This window comes from Neoarius graeffei, chromosome 8 (genome assembly GCF_027579695.1).
Source record: "Neoarius graeffei isolate fNeoGra1 chromosome 8, fNeoGra1.pri, whole genome shotgun sequence".
Taxonomy (NCBI): domain Eukaryota; kingdom Metazoa; phylum Chordata; class Actinopteri; order Siluriformes; family Ariidae; genus Neoarius; species Neoarius graeffei.
In genome coordinates, this window is record NC_083576.1 from 95,109,246 (window position 1) to 95,126,060 (window position 16,815).

Consider the following 16,815-nt stretch of genomic DNA (forward strand, 5'->3'; position numbering starts at 1 on the left):
GAGTGGGCATAGAGGACACAATCTCACTAACAGCAGGCATAGAGAACAGAACCTCACTGAGAGATGGGGATTGAGGCCACAAACTCCCACAGAGCAGGCATAGAGGATGCAACCTCACTGAGAGAGTGGGCATAGAGGACTCAACCTCACTGAGACAGCGGGCATAGAGGATGCAATCTCACTGAGAGAGGGGGCATAGAGGACACAACCTCACTCAGAGATTGGGCATAGAGGACTCAATCTCACTGAGAAAGCGGGCATAGTGGACGCAACCTCACTGAGACAGTGGGAATACAGGACAATCTCACTGATGGAGCGGGCATAGAGGACTCAACCTCACTGAGAGAGTGGGCATAGAGGACACAATCTCACTAACAGCAGGCATAGAGAACAGAACCTCACTGAGAGATGGGGATTGAGGCCACAAACTCCCACAGAGCAGGCATAGAGGACGCAACCTCACTGAGAGAGTGGGCATAGAGGACGCAACCTCACTGAAAGAGCGTGCATAGAGGACTCAACCTCACAGAGATCGGGAATAGAGGACACAATCTCACAGAAAGCAGGCATAGAGGACACAACCTCACAGAGCGGGCATAGAGGATGCAACCTCCCTGAGAAAGCAAGCATAGGGGACTCAACCTCACTGAGAGAGCGGGCATAGAGGACTCAACCTCACTGAGAGAGTTGGCATAGAGGACACAATCTCACTAACAGCAGGCATAGAGAACATAACCTCACTGAGAGACGGGGATTGAGGCCACAATCTCCCACAGAGCAGGCATAGAGGACGCAACCTCACTGAGAGAGTGGGCATAGAGGACTCAACCTCACTGAGAGAGTGGGCATAGAGGACGCAACCTCACTGAAAGAGCGTGCATAGAGGACTCAACCTCACAGGGATCGGGAATAGAGGACACAATCTCACAGAAAGCAGGCATAGAGGACACAACCTCACAGAGCGGGCATAGAGGATGCAACCTCACTGAGAAAGCAAGCATAGGGGACTCAACCTCACTGAGAGAGCGGGCATAGAGGACTCAACCTCACTGAGAGAGTGGGCATAGAGGACACAATCTCACTAACAGCGGGCATAGAGAACAGAACCTCACTGAGAGACGGGGATTGAGGCCACAATCTCCCACAGAGCAGGCATAGAGGACGCAACCTCACTGAGAGAGTGGGCATAGAGGACGCAACCTCACTGAAAGAGCGTGCATAGAGGACTCAACCTCACAGAGATCGGGAATAGAGGACACAGTCTCACAGAAAGCAGGCATAGAGGATACAACCTCACAGAGCGGGCATAGAGGACGCAACCTCACTGAGAAAGCAAGCATAGGGGACTCAACCTCACTGAGAAAGCGGGCATAGAGGACTCAACCTCACTGAGAGAGCGGGCATAGAGTATGGAATCTCATTGAGAGAGGGCATAGAGGATGCAACCTCACTCAGAGAGCGGGCATAGAGGACGCAACCTCACTGAGATCAGGTATCGAGGACACAACCTCACAGAGAACGGGCATAGAGGACAAAATCTCAGAGCGGGCATAGAGGATGCAACCTCACTGAGAAAGCAAGCATAGGGGACTCAACCTCACTGAGAGAGCGGACCTAGAGGACTCAACCTCAATGAGAGAGCGGGCATCGAGGACACCATCTCACAGAGCGGGCATAGAGGACTCAATCTCACAGAGAGCAGGCATAGAGGACTCAACCTCATTGAGAGTGGGCATAGAGGATGTAATGTCAATGAGAGAGTGGGCATAAAGTACTCAACCTCACTGAATGAATGGGCATAGAGGAATCAACCTTACTGAGAGAGCGGGCATAGAGTATGGAATCTCATTGAGAGAGGGCATAGAGGACGCAACCTCACTCAGAGCGGGCATAGAGGATGCAACCTCACTGAGATCAGGTATAGAGGACACAACCTCACAGAGAGCGGGCATAGAGGACAAAATCTCAGAGCGGGCATAGAGGATGCAACCTCACTGAGAAAGCAAGCATAGGGGACTCAACCTCACTGAGAGAGCGGGCCTAGAGGACTCAACCTCACTGACAGAGCAGGCATAGAGGATGCAACCTCACTGAGAGTGGGCATACAGGACAATCTCACTGAGAGCGGGCATAGAGGATGCAAATGGAGAGTGGGCATAGAGGACGCAACCTCACTGAGAAAGCGTGCATAGACAACACAGTCTCACTGAGAGAGTGGGCATAGAGGACTCAACCTCACTGAGAGCGGGCATAGAGGATGCAATCTCACTGAGAGAGCTGGTATCGAGGACAAAATCTCACTGAGAAATCGGGCATAGAGGACACAATCTCACTGAGAGTGGGCATAGATGACACAACCTCACAGAGAGCAGGCATGGAGGACTCAACCTCACTGAGAAATCGGGCATAGAGGATGCAATCTCACTGAGACAGCAGGCATACTGGACACAATCTCACAGAGAGCGGGCATAAAAGATGCAACCTCACAGAGAGCGAGCATAGAGGACATAGTTTCACTTAGAGAGTGTGCATAGAGGATGCAACTTCACTGAGAGAGCTGGCATAGAGGACACAATCTCACTAAGAGGGAGAATAGAGGACGCAACCTCACTGAGAGAGCGGGCATTCTGGACACAATCTCACTGGGAGAGCAGGCATAGAAGACGCAACCTCACTGAGAGTGCGGGCATAGAGGACTCAACCTCACTGAGAGAGCGGGTATAGAGGACTCAACCTCTGAGAGAGCGGGCATAGAGAACACAATCTCACTGAGAGAGAGGACATAATCTCACTGAAATAGCGGTCATAGAGGACTCCATCTCACCGAGAGCGGGCATAGAGGATTCAACCTCACTGAGAGAGCGGGCATAGAGGACTCAACCTCACTGAGAGAGAAGGCATACAGGACACAATTTCACCTAGAGTGTGCATAGAGGATGCAACCTTACTGAGAGAGCAGGCATAGCAGACACAACCTCACTGAGAAGGCGGGCATAGAGGACTCAATCTCACTGAGAAATCGGGCATAGAGGATGCAATCTCACTGAGAGGGTGGGAATAGCAGACACAACCTCACTGAGAAGGCGGGCATAGAGGATGCAATCTCACTGAGAAAGCAGGCATAGAGGACACAACCTCACTGAGAGAGCAGGCATAGGGGACTCAACCTCACTGAGAGAGCGGGTATAGAGGACTCAACCTCACTGAGAGACCGAGCATAGAGGACACAACCTCACTGAGAGAGCTGCCATAGAGGACTCAACCTCACTGAGAGAGCGGGCATAGAGGATGCAATGTCACTGAGAGAGCGGGCATAGAGTACTCAACCTCACTGAGAGAGCAGGCATAGAGGACTCAACCTCACTCAGAGAGTGGGCATAGAGGACTCAACCTCACTGAGAGAGCGGGCATAGAGGACTCAACCTCACTGAGAGAGTGGGCATAGAGGACACAGTCTCAGACAGAGCAGGCATAGAAGACGCAACCTCACTGAGAGGGCGGGCACAGAGGACTCAACCTCACTGAGAGGGCGGGCGCAGAGGACTCAACTTCACTGAGAGAGCTGGCATAGAGGACACAATCTCACTAAGAGGGAGAATAGAGGACGCAACCTCACTGAGAGAGCAGGCATTCTGGACACAATCTCACTGGGAGAGCAGGCATAGAAGACGCAACCTCACTGAGAGTGCGGGCATAGAGGACTCAACCTCACTGAGAGAGAAGGCATACAGGACAGAATTTCACCTAGAGTGTGCATAGAGGATGCAACCTTACTGAGAGAGCAGGCATACAGGACGCAACATCACTGAGAGAGTGGGAATACTGGACACAATCTCACTGAGAAAGCGGGCATAGAAGATGTAACCTCACTGAGAGAGCGGGCATAGAGGACTCAACCTCACTGAGAGAGAAGGCATAGAGGACACAGTTTCACTTAGAGAGTGTGCATAGAGTACGCAACCTTACTGAGAGAGCAGGCACACAGGACACAATCTCGCTGAGAGAGCGGGCATACAGGACACAATCTCGCTGAGAGAGCGGGCATAGAAGACACAACTTCACTGAGAGAGCGGGCATAGAGGATGCAATCTCACTGAAAGAGCGGGCACAGAAGAACAACAGAAGATAGTCATAGTCAATAAGTTTCTTAGCTTTTGAGAGAGCCCTGAACATTTCGTCTCGGGCTGCACTGCCTGCGCTGGATACCGAACCCTGGGGAAAGAAAAAGACATGTCAAAGGATCTGTGAGAAAAGGTTGTTGAACTTTTGAGGAACTCCTTGACTTTTTATACACAGACACTAATTACAAACAAACAAGTCACAGGTGTGGAAACTTACCATTTATAGCCATTTAAACCTGTGTGTGTTGATTTGTGTGCGTATACACTGTCACCTCAAATGTTCACCTATTTATATAGGTGTATTAATGTATTTAGGTTTTCGGGCTAGTTAAAAAAGGGGTGGGAAATTAAAAAAGTATTGTACTTCTTCCCACTCCTTTTTTGACCAATGTGCGGTGTTTTGTAATGTCTTAGCTCTTTGTTATTTTATTTTTTTAATTTCTCGTTTTCTTTCTTTTGTATGTACAAATAGTTACATACATTTTTTTATACATGTTCAAAATAAATTCATTCATTCATTCATTCATTCACAGGTATGTAAACTTTTGATGAGGGCCATTGGGTTGATTTCAGTTATCATTATAGTTTTAAAAGGGCGCACACAATTATGTGAAGATAAATGCCTTCACCTGACCACTGTCCCAAAATAACAGAAAAGATTTCTACATGCTCAGTCATTGTTTCCAAAAATGGCCAATATAGTATTTCGCAAATTCTTCCAGGGTATGTAAACTTGTGAGCACAACTGCATGTCTGTGTTGATTTTGTTTGTTTGTGAACCCTGGAACAGGGAAAATCTGCATAAAGTAATCCATCATTGATAATTTGCACTGTTATGAGGGTGTGTATTCTGTTTTGTAAATGCTGCTGAACTGACAGCATGCAAGCGTCTCGAGTGCACGTGAGGAGAATAAAAAGTTTAGTGAGTGAATGGGACTCTGTGTATCTTCATGGTGACAGATGATCCTAACACACTGTTCCGCTTAAACTCGCCTGTGTTTCCTGTCTTTCTCTGTTAACCTGTTACTCCAATTGCTAAAGAAATCTCTTGAGAACTTGTTCCGGTCGTGTGTTTGGGCTTAAACTGATTTGTGAGAGTGTGTGTTTGCTGGAGTGTGTGTTAGCGGTAATGAAAGAGTGCTTTGAAGATCTGAACATTAAGCTTTATAGTTTTGTCTAATATTAGCTCCTGGCATTTCTTACTCTTCTCAAGTAGCAGGCAGAGAATTTAGACATGCTGTACGATGCCGTGTGTGTGTGTGTGTGTGTGTGTGTGTGTGTGTGTGTTAATAGAGAGTGGGTTAATAGCAGGACGTGGACTTGGAGCATCTCATAGCAGGAGATGAAATGAAGATGGCTGACGCTGCCAAGACAAGACATTTCTTAAAGGATGTGATTTTTCATGGCAAATTTCAAGTGAGTGTGAAGCTGATGGTGCTGGTTTATGTTTCAGCCAGAACATTTAGATGGCTCTGATAAATATCTAATCCATTCATTTTGCCTGAGTTGTCGGTTGCAGATTGCTCCTCTCTTGTGGAACCAACAGGAGAGCTGCTGTTTATTCCTCCTTTTTTGGTGATTCACCTGCGTAAGACCAGCATGATGGGTCGCACTTACACTGCAGATAAACACAGATTTACACTAAACAGGGTTTCAAGCAGGTTTTAGGGACAGTTGGTTTGACAATCGAGTTTATTCAACAATTTTAGTGAAGGTAGAAAAATTCTCAGAAAAGTATAAACTGTCTGTAGTCCCTCAGGTTTTACTGTTCTACTCTTTTAAAGAAAAAGATGTTTGAGTGAAAGTGGTCAAGATGTGTCGTGATCTTGTTTGTTGTTTGTCATAAATGTTGCTCTTTGCTGTGGATTAACACTGGGATTCAATTTGAAAAAGATTATTCCAACTTATTGCCTTGTTGCAAGATGAGGTTCTCACATTAATCTTCATCACCTTTGACTTGGAGAGATTCTCAATCACCCAATCCTACAGTCCCTGTATCTCACAATGATAAGCACATGTTTATCCATGTCCCTCCCATTCATTTCCTGTTTCCAAACAGTCAACGGAGTTTAAACATTTAAAGTGCCGAAAAGTCATTTATCATATAAAATTGGTGATTGAGAGTGACAGGAGGGAAAGCTACGGTTGGAAGTCAAGGTGGGTGAATTGACGTGGTGACAATCGATGAAAATGAGTATGTTGTACACTGCCTTTGTTTCCATTATCCATTATTAGTGTTTTATGGATCTTTGTGTTTGTTGTAGTTGTCATTAGGGAAATGACAAGCCCCATATTTTGAGGACATTGACTATGTTCAAATTCAAAGTTCAAAGTGTTTGTCATATGCACAGTAAGGACATGTCCTCTTGCACAATGAAATTCTTAGTTTGCTATCCACCATGAATGCCAATTACAAATACAAATAAACAAATAGGCAGAAGAAATAATACAAACTAAAGGCAATGTAGTGCAAAATAAAAGCCAAAAAAAACACCCAGTATAGTACAAAATAAGGGTAAATGTAGTGCAAAATAGGCAGTATAATACAAAAATAAGGCAATAATCGGATGTAGCAGCAAAAAAGGGCAGTAATGTGCAAACAAATGTAAACAGTCAAGGACAGTTTACAGGGAGGTAGTCCATGGTTATAGACTCCTGTCAGTTGTTCAGAAGTCTGATGACAGTGGGAAAGAAAGAGTTCTTTAGTCTGATAATGTGTCATATATCCCTAACATAGGCTAAGTTTGGTTCAAATTGTTTGCAATTAAAGGTAGGCTGCCTTTCAGATTTTTCAAGTGTAGATCATAAAAAGAATTTAAGACAGCCAATTATTTTTGTTTAGTGGACCGAAAGCTACTGAATTCAAATCACAGACTTCCAATTTTATTAGGTTTTTAAAAATAAAACAATGAATTTAGGGCCATGTGGCCCTAAACTCTCCGTTATTTTTTCCTGCTTCACCATGACTCAATTCAAGATACTACGTCATGCATCACGTGGTGGGCTTTCCCTGTTTGCACAAGGCATTGTGGGATACAAATTTGAAACAGGAGAGAAAAATGGAGAACGTGAGTGTCCGAATGAAATGTGAAAGAGCGACTACAGTAACGGAAAGTGAGAAGAAAAGACGTTATGTTATATATGAAGGAAAGGAAACGCAGGACCAAACTAATAAATATTGGCGCTCAGCGAGCAACTCGGTGTGATCAGCTGTTCGTTTAGCGACAGAATGATGGAACTGTCAGTGCACGCTCAAAGGGAAACCTGTAGATGGCAGTAATGCAACACTGTGGATGCCAGCTGCCGTAAAACCCAAAAGAAGAAGAAGAAGGTAAACCTGCGCATGCGCACACGGACTTCCTCTGTCTGCTTGACTGCGCGAAGCGAGCGATTTCATGCACATTATTTGCTTTAATCCCCTCAAATTAAATAACTTCCCAGCCACAGAATGGCCTGATATTTTGTGAGATATTACAGAAATAAACAGATATGACAATCACCACATTTCAGAGGGAACTAAATTTCACTGATTTTATGAAATTGAAAGGCCGTCGAGCTTTAATGGAGTTAACCTGTTTTGTGTGTAAGATTAATTTCTCTTTCATTTCAAGAGCCTACTTGTGAGGCTACTGGTGACGAAGTTACAAATAAAATTAAAACAGTTGAAAGCTGTGGGTAGGCTAACCAATTTGCAGGGTGATACTTATTCAGTCATCAAAACCTTGACAATGGCACATCTGGCTCTGTTAGAAGACCTCTACATGTCCGTAAGAGGCAACAGGGTTTTTCGGGACCACAGGGATTTTTTTTATGGAGAGTGACAAGTCGCTGTTGTCTCCTAAGGCATCCAGGGTGGTGGTGGGTCAGCACAGGGGGTGGAGGACACGCACTCACTCACTCTCAGCTCGTGGTTTCTGGCTCTGTGGGGCTCCAGGCAAATTTATCTAGCTGAGGGATGAACCCCACTGGTGTCTGGCTCTGAATGAGATAAAAATGAGCAAGTAAAGAAAGTGTGAAGATTTTGGTGGCAAGTTTAAGATCTGACCATCTTTCTTCAAGTCCATGTAAATATTTGTGATATAAGCTCTTATATTTTGTGTATATTTTATACAGTATATAGGATGTACATAACACGGATGTATAAATAAAATATTCAAACATCAGCTGAAGTTCATTTGTCGATGACAACGCTGTTGACCACAGCAGTGATTTCTTTACATACAGGATTATTCTGATTTCCTATGATGCTACTTTTCAGGCTGCCAAATAGAAATAATTTGTTCAGTGAGAGTTGTGACATCAGAGCTTCTATTTCGAGGGTGGAGAAGTTTCTTTTCTTGGCTATATTATGCATCTCCATGTCTGGGGGCGTGGCCCCTAAATTGAGAGTATTTAGGAGTATGATTATTTAAATGATGATGGTTTTCAGCTGCCACACTTATCAATGTCCAATCATTCATACGCTGTGAACCCTGCTGTATGATGATTTCTGCACTCAGATCTCCTCTGGTTTCTGTTCTGGATCGATAAATGAGAGCCAGGGTATTTACTGCTTAAAACTTATGAATTAATAAGTTCTGAGGAGGACTCAAAAGCAGAATCACTCCTCTTTTAGCTGAGCTAACCAGATAAACTATGACTTTTTGGGTGTCATAAGTCACATGAGGGCGGCACGGTGGTGTAGTGGTTAGCGCTGTCGCCTCACAGCAAGAAGGTCCTGGGTTCGAGCCCCGTGGCCGGCGAGGGCCTTTCTGTGTGGAGTTTGCATGTTCTCCCCGTGTCCGCGTGGGTTTCCTCCGGGTGCTCCGGTTTCCCCCACAGTCCAAAGACATGCAGGTTAGGTTAACTGGTGACTCTAAATTGACCGTAGGTGTGAATGTGAGTGTGAATGGTTGTCTGTGTCTGTGTGTCAGCCCTGTGATGACCTGGCGACTTGTCCAGGGTGAACCCCGCCTTTCGCCCGTAGTCAGCTGGGATAGGCTCCAGCTCGCCTGCGACCCTGTAGAACAGGATAAAGCAGCTAGAGATAATGAGATGAGATGAGATAAGTCACATGACAGTCTTCTACATGAATCAGAGATTAAAGAGGAAAGAAAAGTTAAGGGTCAATTTTTTAAATCTTAAACCAAGATTTTTTTTTTTTTTTTTAAGACAGCGATGTTTGTGTGTGATGTGTCAGCTGTGATCCAACTCCTTACAGTCACATGATCTGCATGTGTTCAGGAATGGTTTATTAATTTAGGATTTTAATTGTGCGTGTGTTTCTGTTTCTGTAACAGCAGATTTGTGGGATCTTTGACCCGCTCCTCACCGATTCTGTTTTTCCAGCTGATAGTCAAACTGTGGTGTAAAACTGAACTGGAACACAGAGTGCAACTAAACTGAATTAAACTAAACTGAATTAAACTAAACTGAACTGAATTCCACCCGTCACTCGATATCGTTCTCTTATCTGCTCTTCACTGAGCTGTTCAACACATTTATTTATTGCAATTATTAAACCAATTTAGTTTAGGAAAGAAAATTATTATTAAAATATTGAATATTTATTGTATAAACACGCATTGTATTTTTCTGATCAAAGAAAACTGATTTTATTGCACCATGTTGTGAATTTATTCAGATTCTGAGTGAAGAAAAAAACAGATTTACAGTATATAGAATGTATCATTATAAAGCTCTAAACCCTGTCGTCTCATTTTCAGCTTCATGTCACTGCACTTAAATCAGATTAGGTGATCCTGTGATTAATTAACAAACTTGACACTGACAAGGTCAATGAAGGTCGAGCTACTGATAAGGAACAGATGAGAACAATGATTGTAGTTATAATTCTAACCATCATAAAATGTGAAGTAGAAACATCTCTCTCTCGCTCTCACACGCACACACTCACACTCTGATGTCTGTGCCTGTTCTATCTCTGCAGTTTCTGAATTCTCTGACTCCGGATGAAAGCTCACGCTGTAGTTTTGGTCTGTACTTCCAAGATGGAGAGCGGCGTGTTGATTATGTCCTCACCTACCAGATCAAAAAGCCGAGCAGTTCACGCCGCCACTCATCCCGTTTCACAGACAACGCGTTCACGCGCAGCCTGCGCCGGGCACGCAACCCTGAACCGGGTGTCAGTGATCACCATGATGACGACAAGCACTTACGGCGTGAGGAGTTCGAGACCAATCTGCGGGAGATGGGGCTCGAGCTGGAGAGGAATGAGGACGTGAGTGTGTGTGTGTGTGTGTGCGCGCGCGCACGTTTCACTGAGCTCAGCTCATGCAGTAAAGTTGTACAAAAGATCTTTTGTGTTTTCAACCTTGAACATGAAGCTAAAAAAAAAACAACTTTCCAGCGAAGAATATAAGTGACCTTTGACCTCTACTTATTTGCCGGTTTGGCCCGCAGATGTTTATCAGCAACAAAATGAGGCCTGAATGCACCAAAAGGTTTTGGCACACCTAATTTATCATATTTGCTTCTTTCAGTATGTTTGTCTTATTTCAAGCTGCTATTGGTTGAAATGATGACATTAGATCACTTTTACTAAGTTATATATAAAAAATTAATTCTGATAATTTTACAATCAATAGTGTAAAAGAAGCTCTGACAGGATGTGATGTCATTTGAATGTTTCGTGCTATTCCTGTAAAAAAAAACAAGCAGTAAATCACAAATATCTGTCATGTAATGACGAGTTACTGAAAATATCAGCTCAGATTCACAGCAGGAGATAAAAACAAACTGTTTAATCAAACTTTTGTTTTATTATAATAACGTTAGATTTAATTCTATAAATCTGTTTCCCTCACTTTGGTAATATTTTGTCGGCAGCTATGAATCTGTAGACATTGCTCACTCACTCAGCTGAAAAGATGAAATGTGTTTAGCTACAATTTGAAAATAACCTGAGAGATTATTTTTATTTTATTGATCTTATTATAGTTCCTTGCATAAATATTCTGACCCCTTAAACATGTCCACTGTCTGGATTTAATCAGGATCATATGTCATGAATCTACAAAAAAATCTGTGTTGGAAGTGAAAGAAAATCAAGTTTACAAAACTATTTGTATATAAAATATAAAAGTTGAGTGTAAAAATACCCACCCTGAAGTAGTTGCGGTTCAGTTTCCATCAGAAGTGAGATGATGAGGAGAATGGAGTGGAGCTGTGTGGAATTAAAGTGTCACATGATCTCAGTATAAATTCTCCTGTTCCTGGAGGAACCCAGAGTGTGTTAGAGAACTGAAACACACAGCATCATGAAGAACAAGGAGCGATCAAAACAAGTCTGGGACAAAGTTCTGGAAAAGTATCAGTCAGGCTTTGGTTAAGAAATCCCAAACTCTGTTCCTCCTGCAGAGCGACATTACATCTATTATTAAATAATGTAAAGAATGTGACAGAAGCGTGACTCTGCCTCGAGGAGAACATCCACCTAAAGTCAGTGAGATAGTAAAGAGGGGTGTACAAATTTTCTACTTTCGGGCAATGAGGAGTGGGGAGACGGGCTTCACAGTACAAGTGCATTTTATTTTTCCTTTCTAATTTCACATTTCAGTGACTTTAGCTTCTTTTATTTACACACATGCACACACGGTGCTGGGTAACACAGCTCTCTCTCTCTCTCTCTCTCTCTCTCTCTCTGATTACTGGCTATCTGGAAGATACACAGAGACAGATTAATAGACAGCCAGTAATTAAACCCAGGTGTAACTCACAACATGTTACCTGCTAGTTCAACCTGACTCCTCACTCTTCACAGCCAACGCTTGACCACGTTCTTGCTGCCACATACCCCCACCGCCCAACTCAAGCTGGGGAGCTGTGTGGCCTGCAGCTGACTCCCCCCACCCCCCAGTGGGACAGGTAATCTGCCACCACCATCTGTGTCCCTGGCCTGTGGACCACCTCAAACTTGAAGGGCTGAAGAGTTAGATACCAAAGAATGTTCTGTGTTGGCGTCCTTCAGGCAGTGGAGCCACTAGAGTAGGGCATGGTCAGAACAGAGGGTGAAAGGGCATCCTGGCAGGTAATACCAGAGAGTGAGGACCACCCACTTGATGGCCAGGCACTCCTTCTCTTGGGTGTTGTACGGTACTTACTCTCTCTCATTGAGAGCTTGTGGCTGATGTACAGCACTGGGCGCTCCTCCCCCTCCACCAACTGGGACAAAACTTCCCCCAGCCCTCTGTCTGACAAGTTGGTCTGTAAAACAAAAGGGAGAGAAAAGTCAGGTGAATGCAACAGTGGGCCCTTGCACAAAACCACTTTAACCTGAGCAAGTGCCCATTTACATGGCTTCATCTACTGGACCAGATCTGGTGCTTCCTTTTTAGTGAGGTCAGTCATCAGACTGGTGACATCCATAAAATTAAGGACGAACCACATATTATAGCCAGCCAGCCCCAGGAACTGCCTTACCCCTTTTTGGTCTTAGGGCTCGGGCAGGCTGCAATCACTGTAGTCTTATCAATTTGAGGGCATGCCTGCCCATGAACCAAGTGAAAGCCCAGATACTGTACTTCCACCCATCCAGTTGCACACTTCAAGTTTGCTGTGAGTCCTGCATGCCTCAGTGACCTCAGGACAGCCCTTAGGTGTTGTAGATGCTGATGCCAGTCAATATTATAAATAATGATGTCATCTAAATAGGCAGCAGCATACACACTGTGAGGATGCAGGATTCTGTCCATGAGACGCTGAAACATCGCTAGGGCCCCAAACAACCCAAATGGAAGGGTGACAAATGGGCGTGACCCAAATGGAGTGGAAAAGGCCATTTTGTCATGGGATAATGGAGTCAAGGGGATCTTCCCATATCCCTTTGTCAAATTCAGTGTTGAATAAAAGTGAGCCACATCTAACCAATCGAGCAGTTCATCAGTGTGAGGTATCGGATATGCATAAAATTTAGACACCATGTTGACTTTTCTATAGTTAAAGCCTCACTCACAACCTGCCGTACGTGCTGCTATGGGCGGTCTATGGTAAAAAACCGTGCTTGAGACTTGCGTGACACTTGCATATGTTCAGCAGCGTAGAAGGTTGCAGACTGCCCTTGGAGACTTTTGGTCCTACACATGCAAATTCTACGGGTCTTGCGACAAATCAAGAACGCATACACTAAGTACGGGACCCGTACTCCTTTTGTACACCTGAACCAAGTCAGTAGCATGGCTAGTAGGGGCTTTTTGCGATGACAGTAAAATGCATGAGTGATGCATGGTCATTGTACGAGTGACGTGCCTCAGAAATACTACACAAGTGTTCCACACTTATCATTTGTGTGGCCCACAAGACAGAAGTACATCTCACTTTCTACCCCTATGTTTGGTGTGCACGCAGCGCACGCCACCTGCACGCAGCGCATGCGACCTGCACGTGACACGAGGGGCAAGACTCTGGGTGTGTGTATATATATATATTGGGGAGGAATAAAGGAACCGATCATGTAGTGTTTAGCATTGTAGAAGGGAAGAAGACCACCTCATTTGCTGTTTTTATTTGAGTATATGTTAATTTACCATGCAAACGTCAAATAATAAAACATGAGTATAAGGGAATAACGCATTTTATTACATTGTAAAAAAAATCCCAACCAAATAGCCCAACAGTTTGAGTACTGAAATACACTTTGACTCTGACTCCAAGCTGCTGTCCTGCTTCTACTCCTGCTGAGTGGTGGGACGGGGTGCTGGGATGTCCTTGTTCTTATCACCGAGCATGGCATAATGGCCTGACAGCGATGATGGGATTGCAATGTCCTCACTTCTGGGCATCGTTAGTTGAAACGTACATGAAAATCAGCATATATAATATTAATTACATAAGCATATAGATACTGAAATGAATGTTTAAAGCATGTGTATTTACCTGTGAAAATACCTCTGGCAGGCTGCTGTGCCTTCTGCCAGCTCGAAGGCATACTTCTCCCTGTCCATGCAGGGCTTGCTGGTGCTGCTACCATCATCATCAAATTCTTCCTCCTCCTCCCCTCTGCTGTTTCAGGCTGGGTTACTTCACTTTTGCTTGCTTCTTATTGGGTCCATTTTCTAAACCTTAAACTGAAAAATTTTAAATTTTTCCCACAAAATATCCAATGTTCTTCAGTCGAAAGACAGATGCAGAATGCTGCAGACACGCTGGTGTTATACCCACTCCTGGCTTGCATCACATGCAAGCTGAGTGATTGTAACATGCTAATCACATGCGTCACACATGCTTCACAAGTGCGGCCCAAACTCGTAGTGCAGGAAATGAGTAAAATGCAAGTCTCACACACACTACACTCACTGAACATGCACTGATCATGTGCGTCAGATATACGCTTTCCACAGGCTAACGGTGCAATTTTTCCCACGCCTCGAGGAAGTCAGGTGTGCAACCTGTACTTGACAAGGACTTTGCCCGTACTCCTCCCCTAAACTTTCTCCCGGGTTCACCGCGACCCTGCGGCATGGCTGCGAGCTAACGAACTGTGTGACCCGTGCATGTCCAAAACACTTACGGCGGGTTGTGAGTGAGGCTTAACACAGAACCATTCCATCCCATTGGTATTGGGAACTAAGACCACCAGGCTGCTTCAGTCACTGTGCAACTCCTCAATTACCCCCATGGGGAGCATTGGCCTTCAGTTCATCCCAAAACACATTGTGTTCAGGGGGCTGATACGAGTGGCTGCACACCACCACCCCTGGGAAAGTCTCAATGTGGTACTCTATAAGGTTAGTGCGACCAGGAAGGGTTAGGGTTAGTGTTTTCTAACCCTAGGCCAAAAACACATTGCAGAATTCCTCCCGCAACCTGATAACCTGTTCTCTCTGTGACGGTGAGAGGTGGTCTCCACAAGGGACTGGGGTGAATTGGTTGTACTTTTTGGACAGTCCCAGCTCTGCCCTCCTAGAAACTACTGTCACCAGAGCCACAGGAACCTCCTCTATCAATGGTTTCAGGAGACTGAGGTGGTAAATTTGACGTGCGTCGCCCCATCTGTGCACCTGACCTCATAGTTGACTTCCCCACTTCACCGTGTGACCTCAAAGGGCCCTTGCCACTTGGCAAGTAATTTTGAGCTTGACATGGTCAGTAAAATTAGCACTTTATATACTGGTGCAAATTCCCTTATCCATGTCCTTCTGTTGTACAGGCAGGATTGACGTTCCTGCGCCTGTAGCAAGTTCTCCTGTGTTATGTAACTCAGTGGGCGGAGTCAGGGAAGGTAAGTGGCAGAATCACTGCACCTGAGGTCTGTTTGTGTGTCTTCCCCAGTGACCATGCACTGAAAAGTGCACAATAAAAGAGGTTTTTTTTTTTAACTTAATTCTGGCCTGCCGTCCTTCTGTGCTCCACTCACTCATACGAACTGCCACAGTGGTGCTGAAACCCGGAATCAGAGCACAGGAAAATAATAGCCCCATGGAGTCCTCCCCCTTCGCAGACCTGGTCCACACCCTTGCCACGGCCCAGCAGAGCCAGCACCAGGCGCTAGTCGCCCTCTGGAAGGAGCAAGAGCACCGGTTCAAGGCCCTGGTGTTGGCGCAGCAGGAAGGTGGACAGGCGTTCTGGCACCTCCTCGTGTCAGCGGGGTCCACCACCTCCACCGCTGCGGGCCCTTCTCCCCTCACCCTAACTAAGATGGGCCCACATGACAACCCCGAGGCCTTCCTCACGCTCTTTGAGCAGGCAGCAGAGGCCTCGGGCTGGCCAGTGGAACAGCGTGTGGCGCGCCTCCTCCCCCTGCTAACGGGCGAGGCGCAGCTGGCCGCGCTACAGCTCCCCGCCGACCGCTGGCTGGTCTACGCGGACCTTCGCCAGGCTGTCCTCCAGTGGGTGGGGCACACCCCCGAACAACAGCGACAGCGCTTCCATGCTCTGCGCCTGGAGGAAGTCGGCCGGCCGTTCGCGTTTGGCCAGCAGCTCCGGGATGCTTGCTGGCGGTGGTTGAGGGCCGACAACCGCGACGCCGAGGGAATCATTGATCAGGTGGTACTGGAGCAGTTCATCGCCCGCCTATCAGAGGGGACCGCGGAGTGGGTCCAGTGCCACCGCCCAGCGTCGCTGGATCAGGCCATTGAGCTGGCGGAGGACCATTTGGCAGCTGTTCCGATGGCAGGACAGCGAACATCGTCTTCTTCCCTCTCCCCTCTCTCTCTCTCTCTCTCCCCCTCTCCTCCTGTGTCTCGTCCTCGCCCCGTTCCCCCACCGTGGAGACGGGGGCCGGCCCCACCCCAGCCAGCCTGTCACACCCGCGGTGCTCTCCCGTTTCCCCCTTCTGTGTCTGTCTCTTCCCCCCTCAGGTGAGTGAGTGCCGGTGCCGAGAGGAAGCCCGGGCCGGTTTGCTGGCGCTGCGGGGAGCTGGGCCACCTCCAATAGCAGTGCTCGGCAATGGAAGTGGGCGCGGTGGTTCGGATCCCCGACGCGCCAGGAGCCGCCCTCGATCGGGCTGGAGCGTATCGCATACCGGTGAGTATCCAAGTGGATACATATCAGGCGTTGGTGGACTCTGACTGTAATCTGACCTCAATCCACCAAAGCCTGGTGCAAGACGAGGCATTGGGGGGCGCACCGGGGGTGAAAGTGTTGTGTGTGCACAGGGATGTTCACAGCTACCCTTTAGTGTCAGTCCACATTCTTTTCTGAGGGGAAAAATTTAGAGTAAAGGCAGTGGTTAATCCTCACCTCACCCACTCGATAA

At 46.2% G+C, this 16,815-nt stretch overlaps 1 protein-coding gene across 3 annotated transcripts in view; it reads left to right on the forward strand.

Annotated features, from left to right (window-relative positions):
- The window catches only part of LOC132891080 (anoctamin-1), a 213,908-nt gene that overhangs the window by 87,882 nt on the left and 109,211 nt on the right, over window positions 1-16,815 (forward strand). For 2 of the 3 annotated variants that reach the window (XM_060928564.1, XM_060928565.1), the window contains exon 3: window positions 10,051-10,341. In XM_060928564.1, coding sequence (XP_060784547.1) covers window positions 10,051-10,341 — 291 coding nt within the window. Of the gene's footprint in view, window positions 1-5,426; window positions 5,538-10,050; window positions 10,342-16,815 lie in introns of those variants that run through there. The other variant, XM_060928566.1, reaches the window with a different exon arrangement.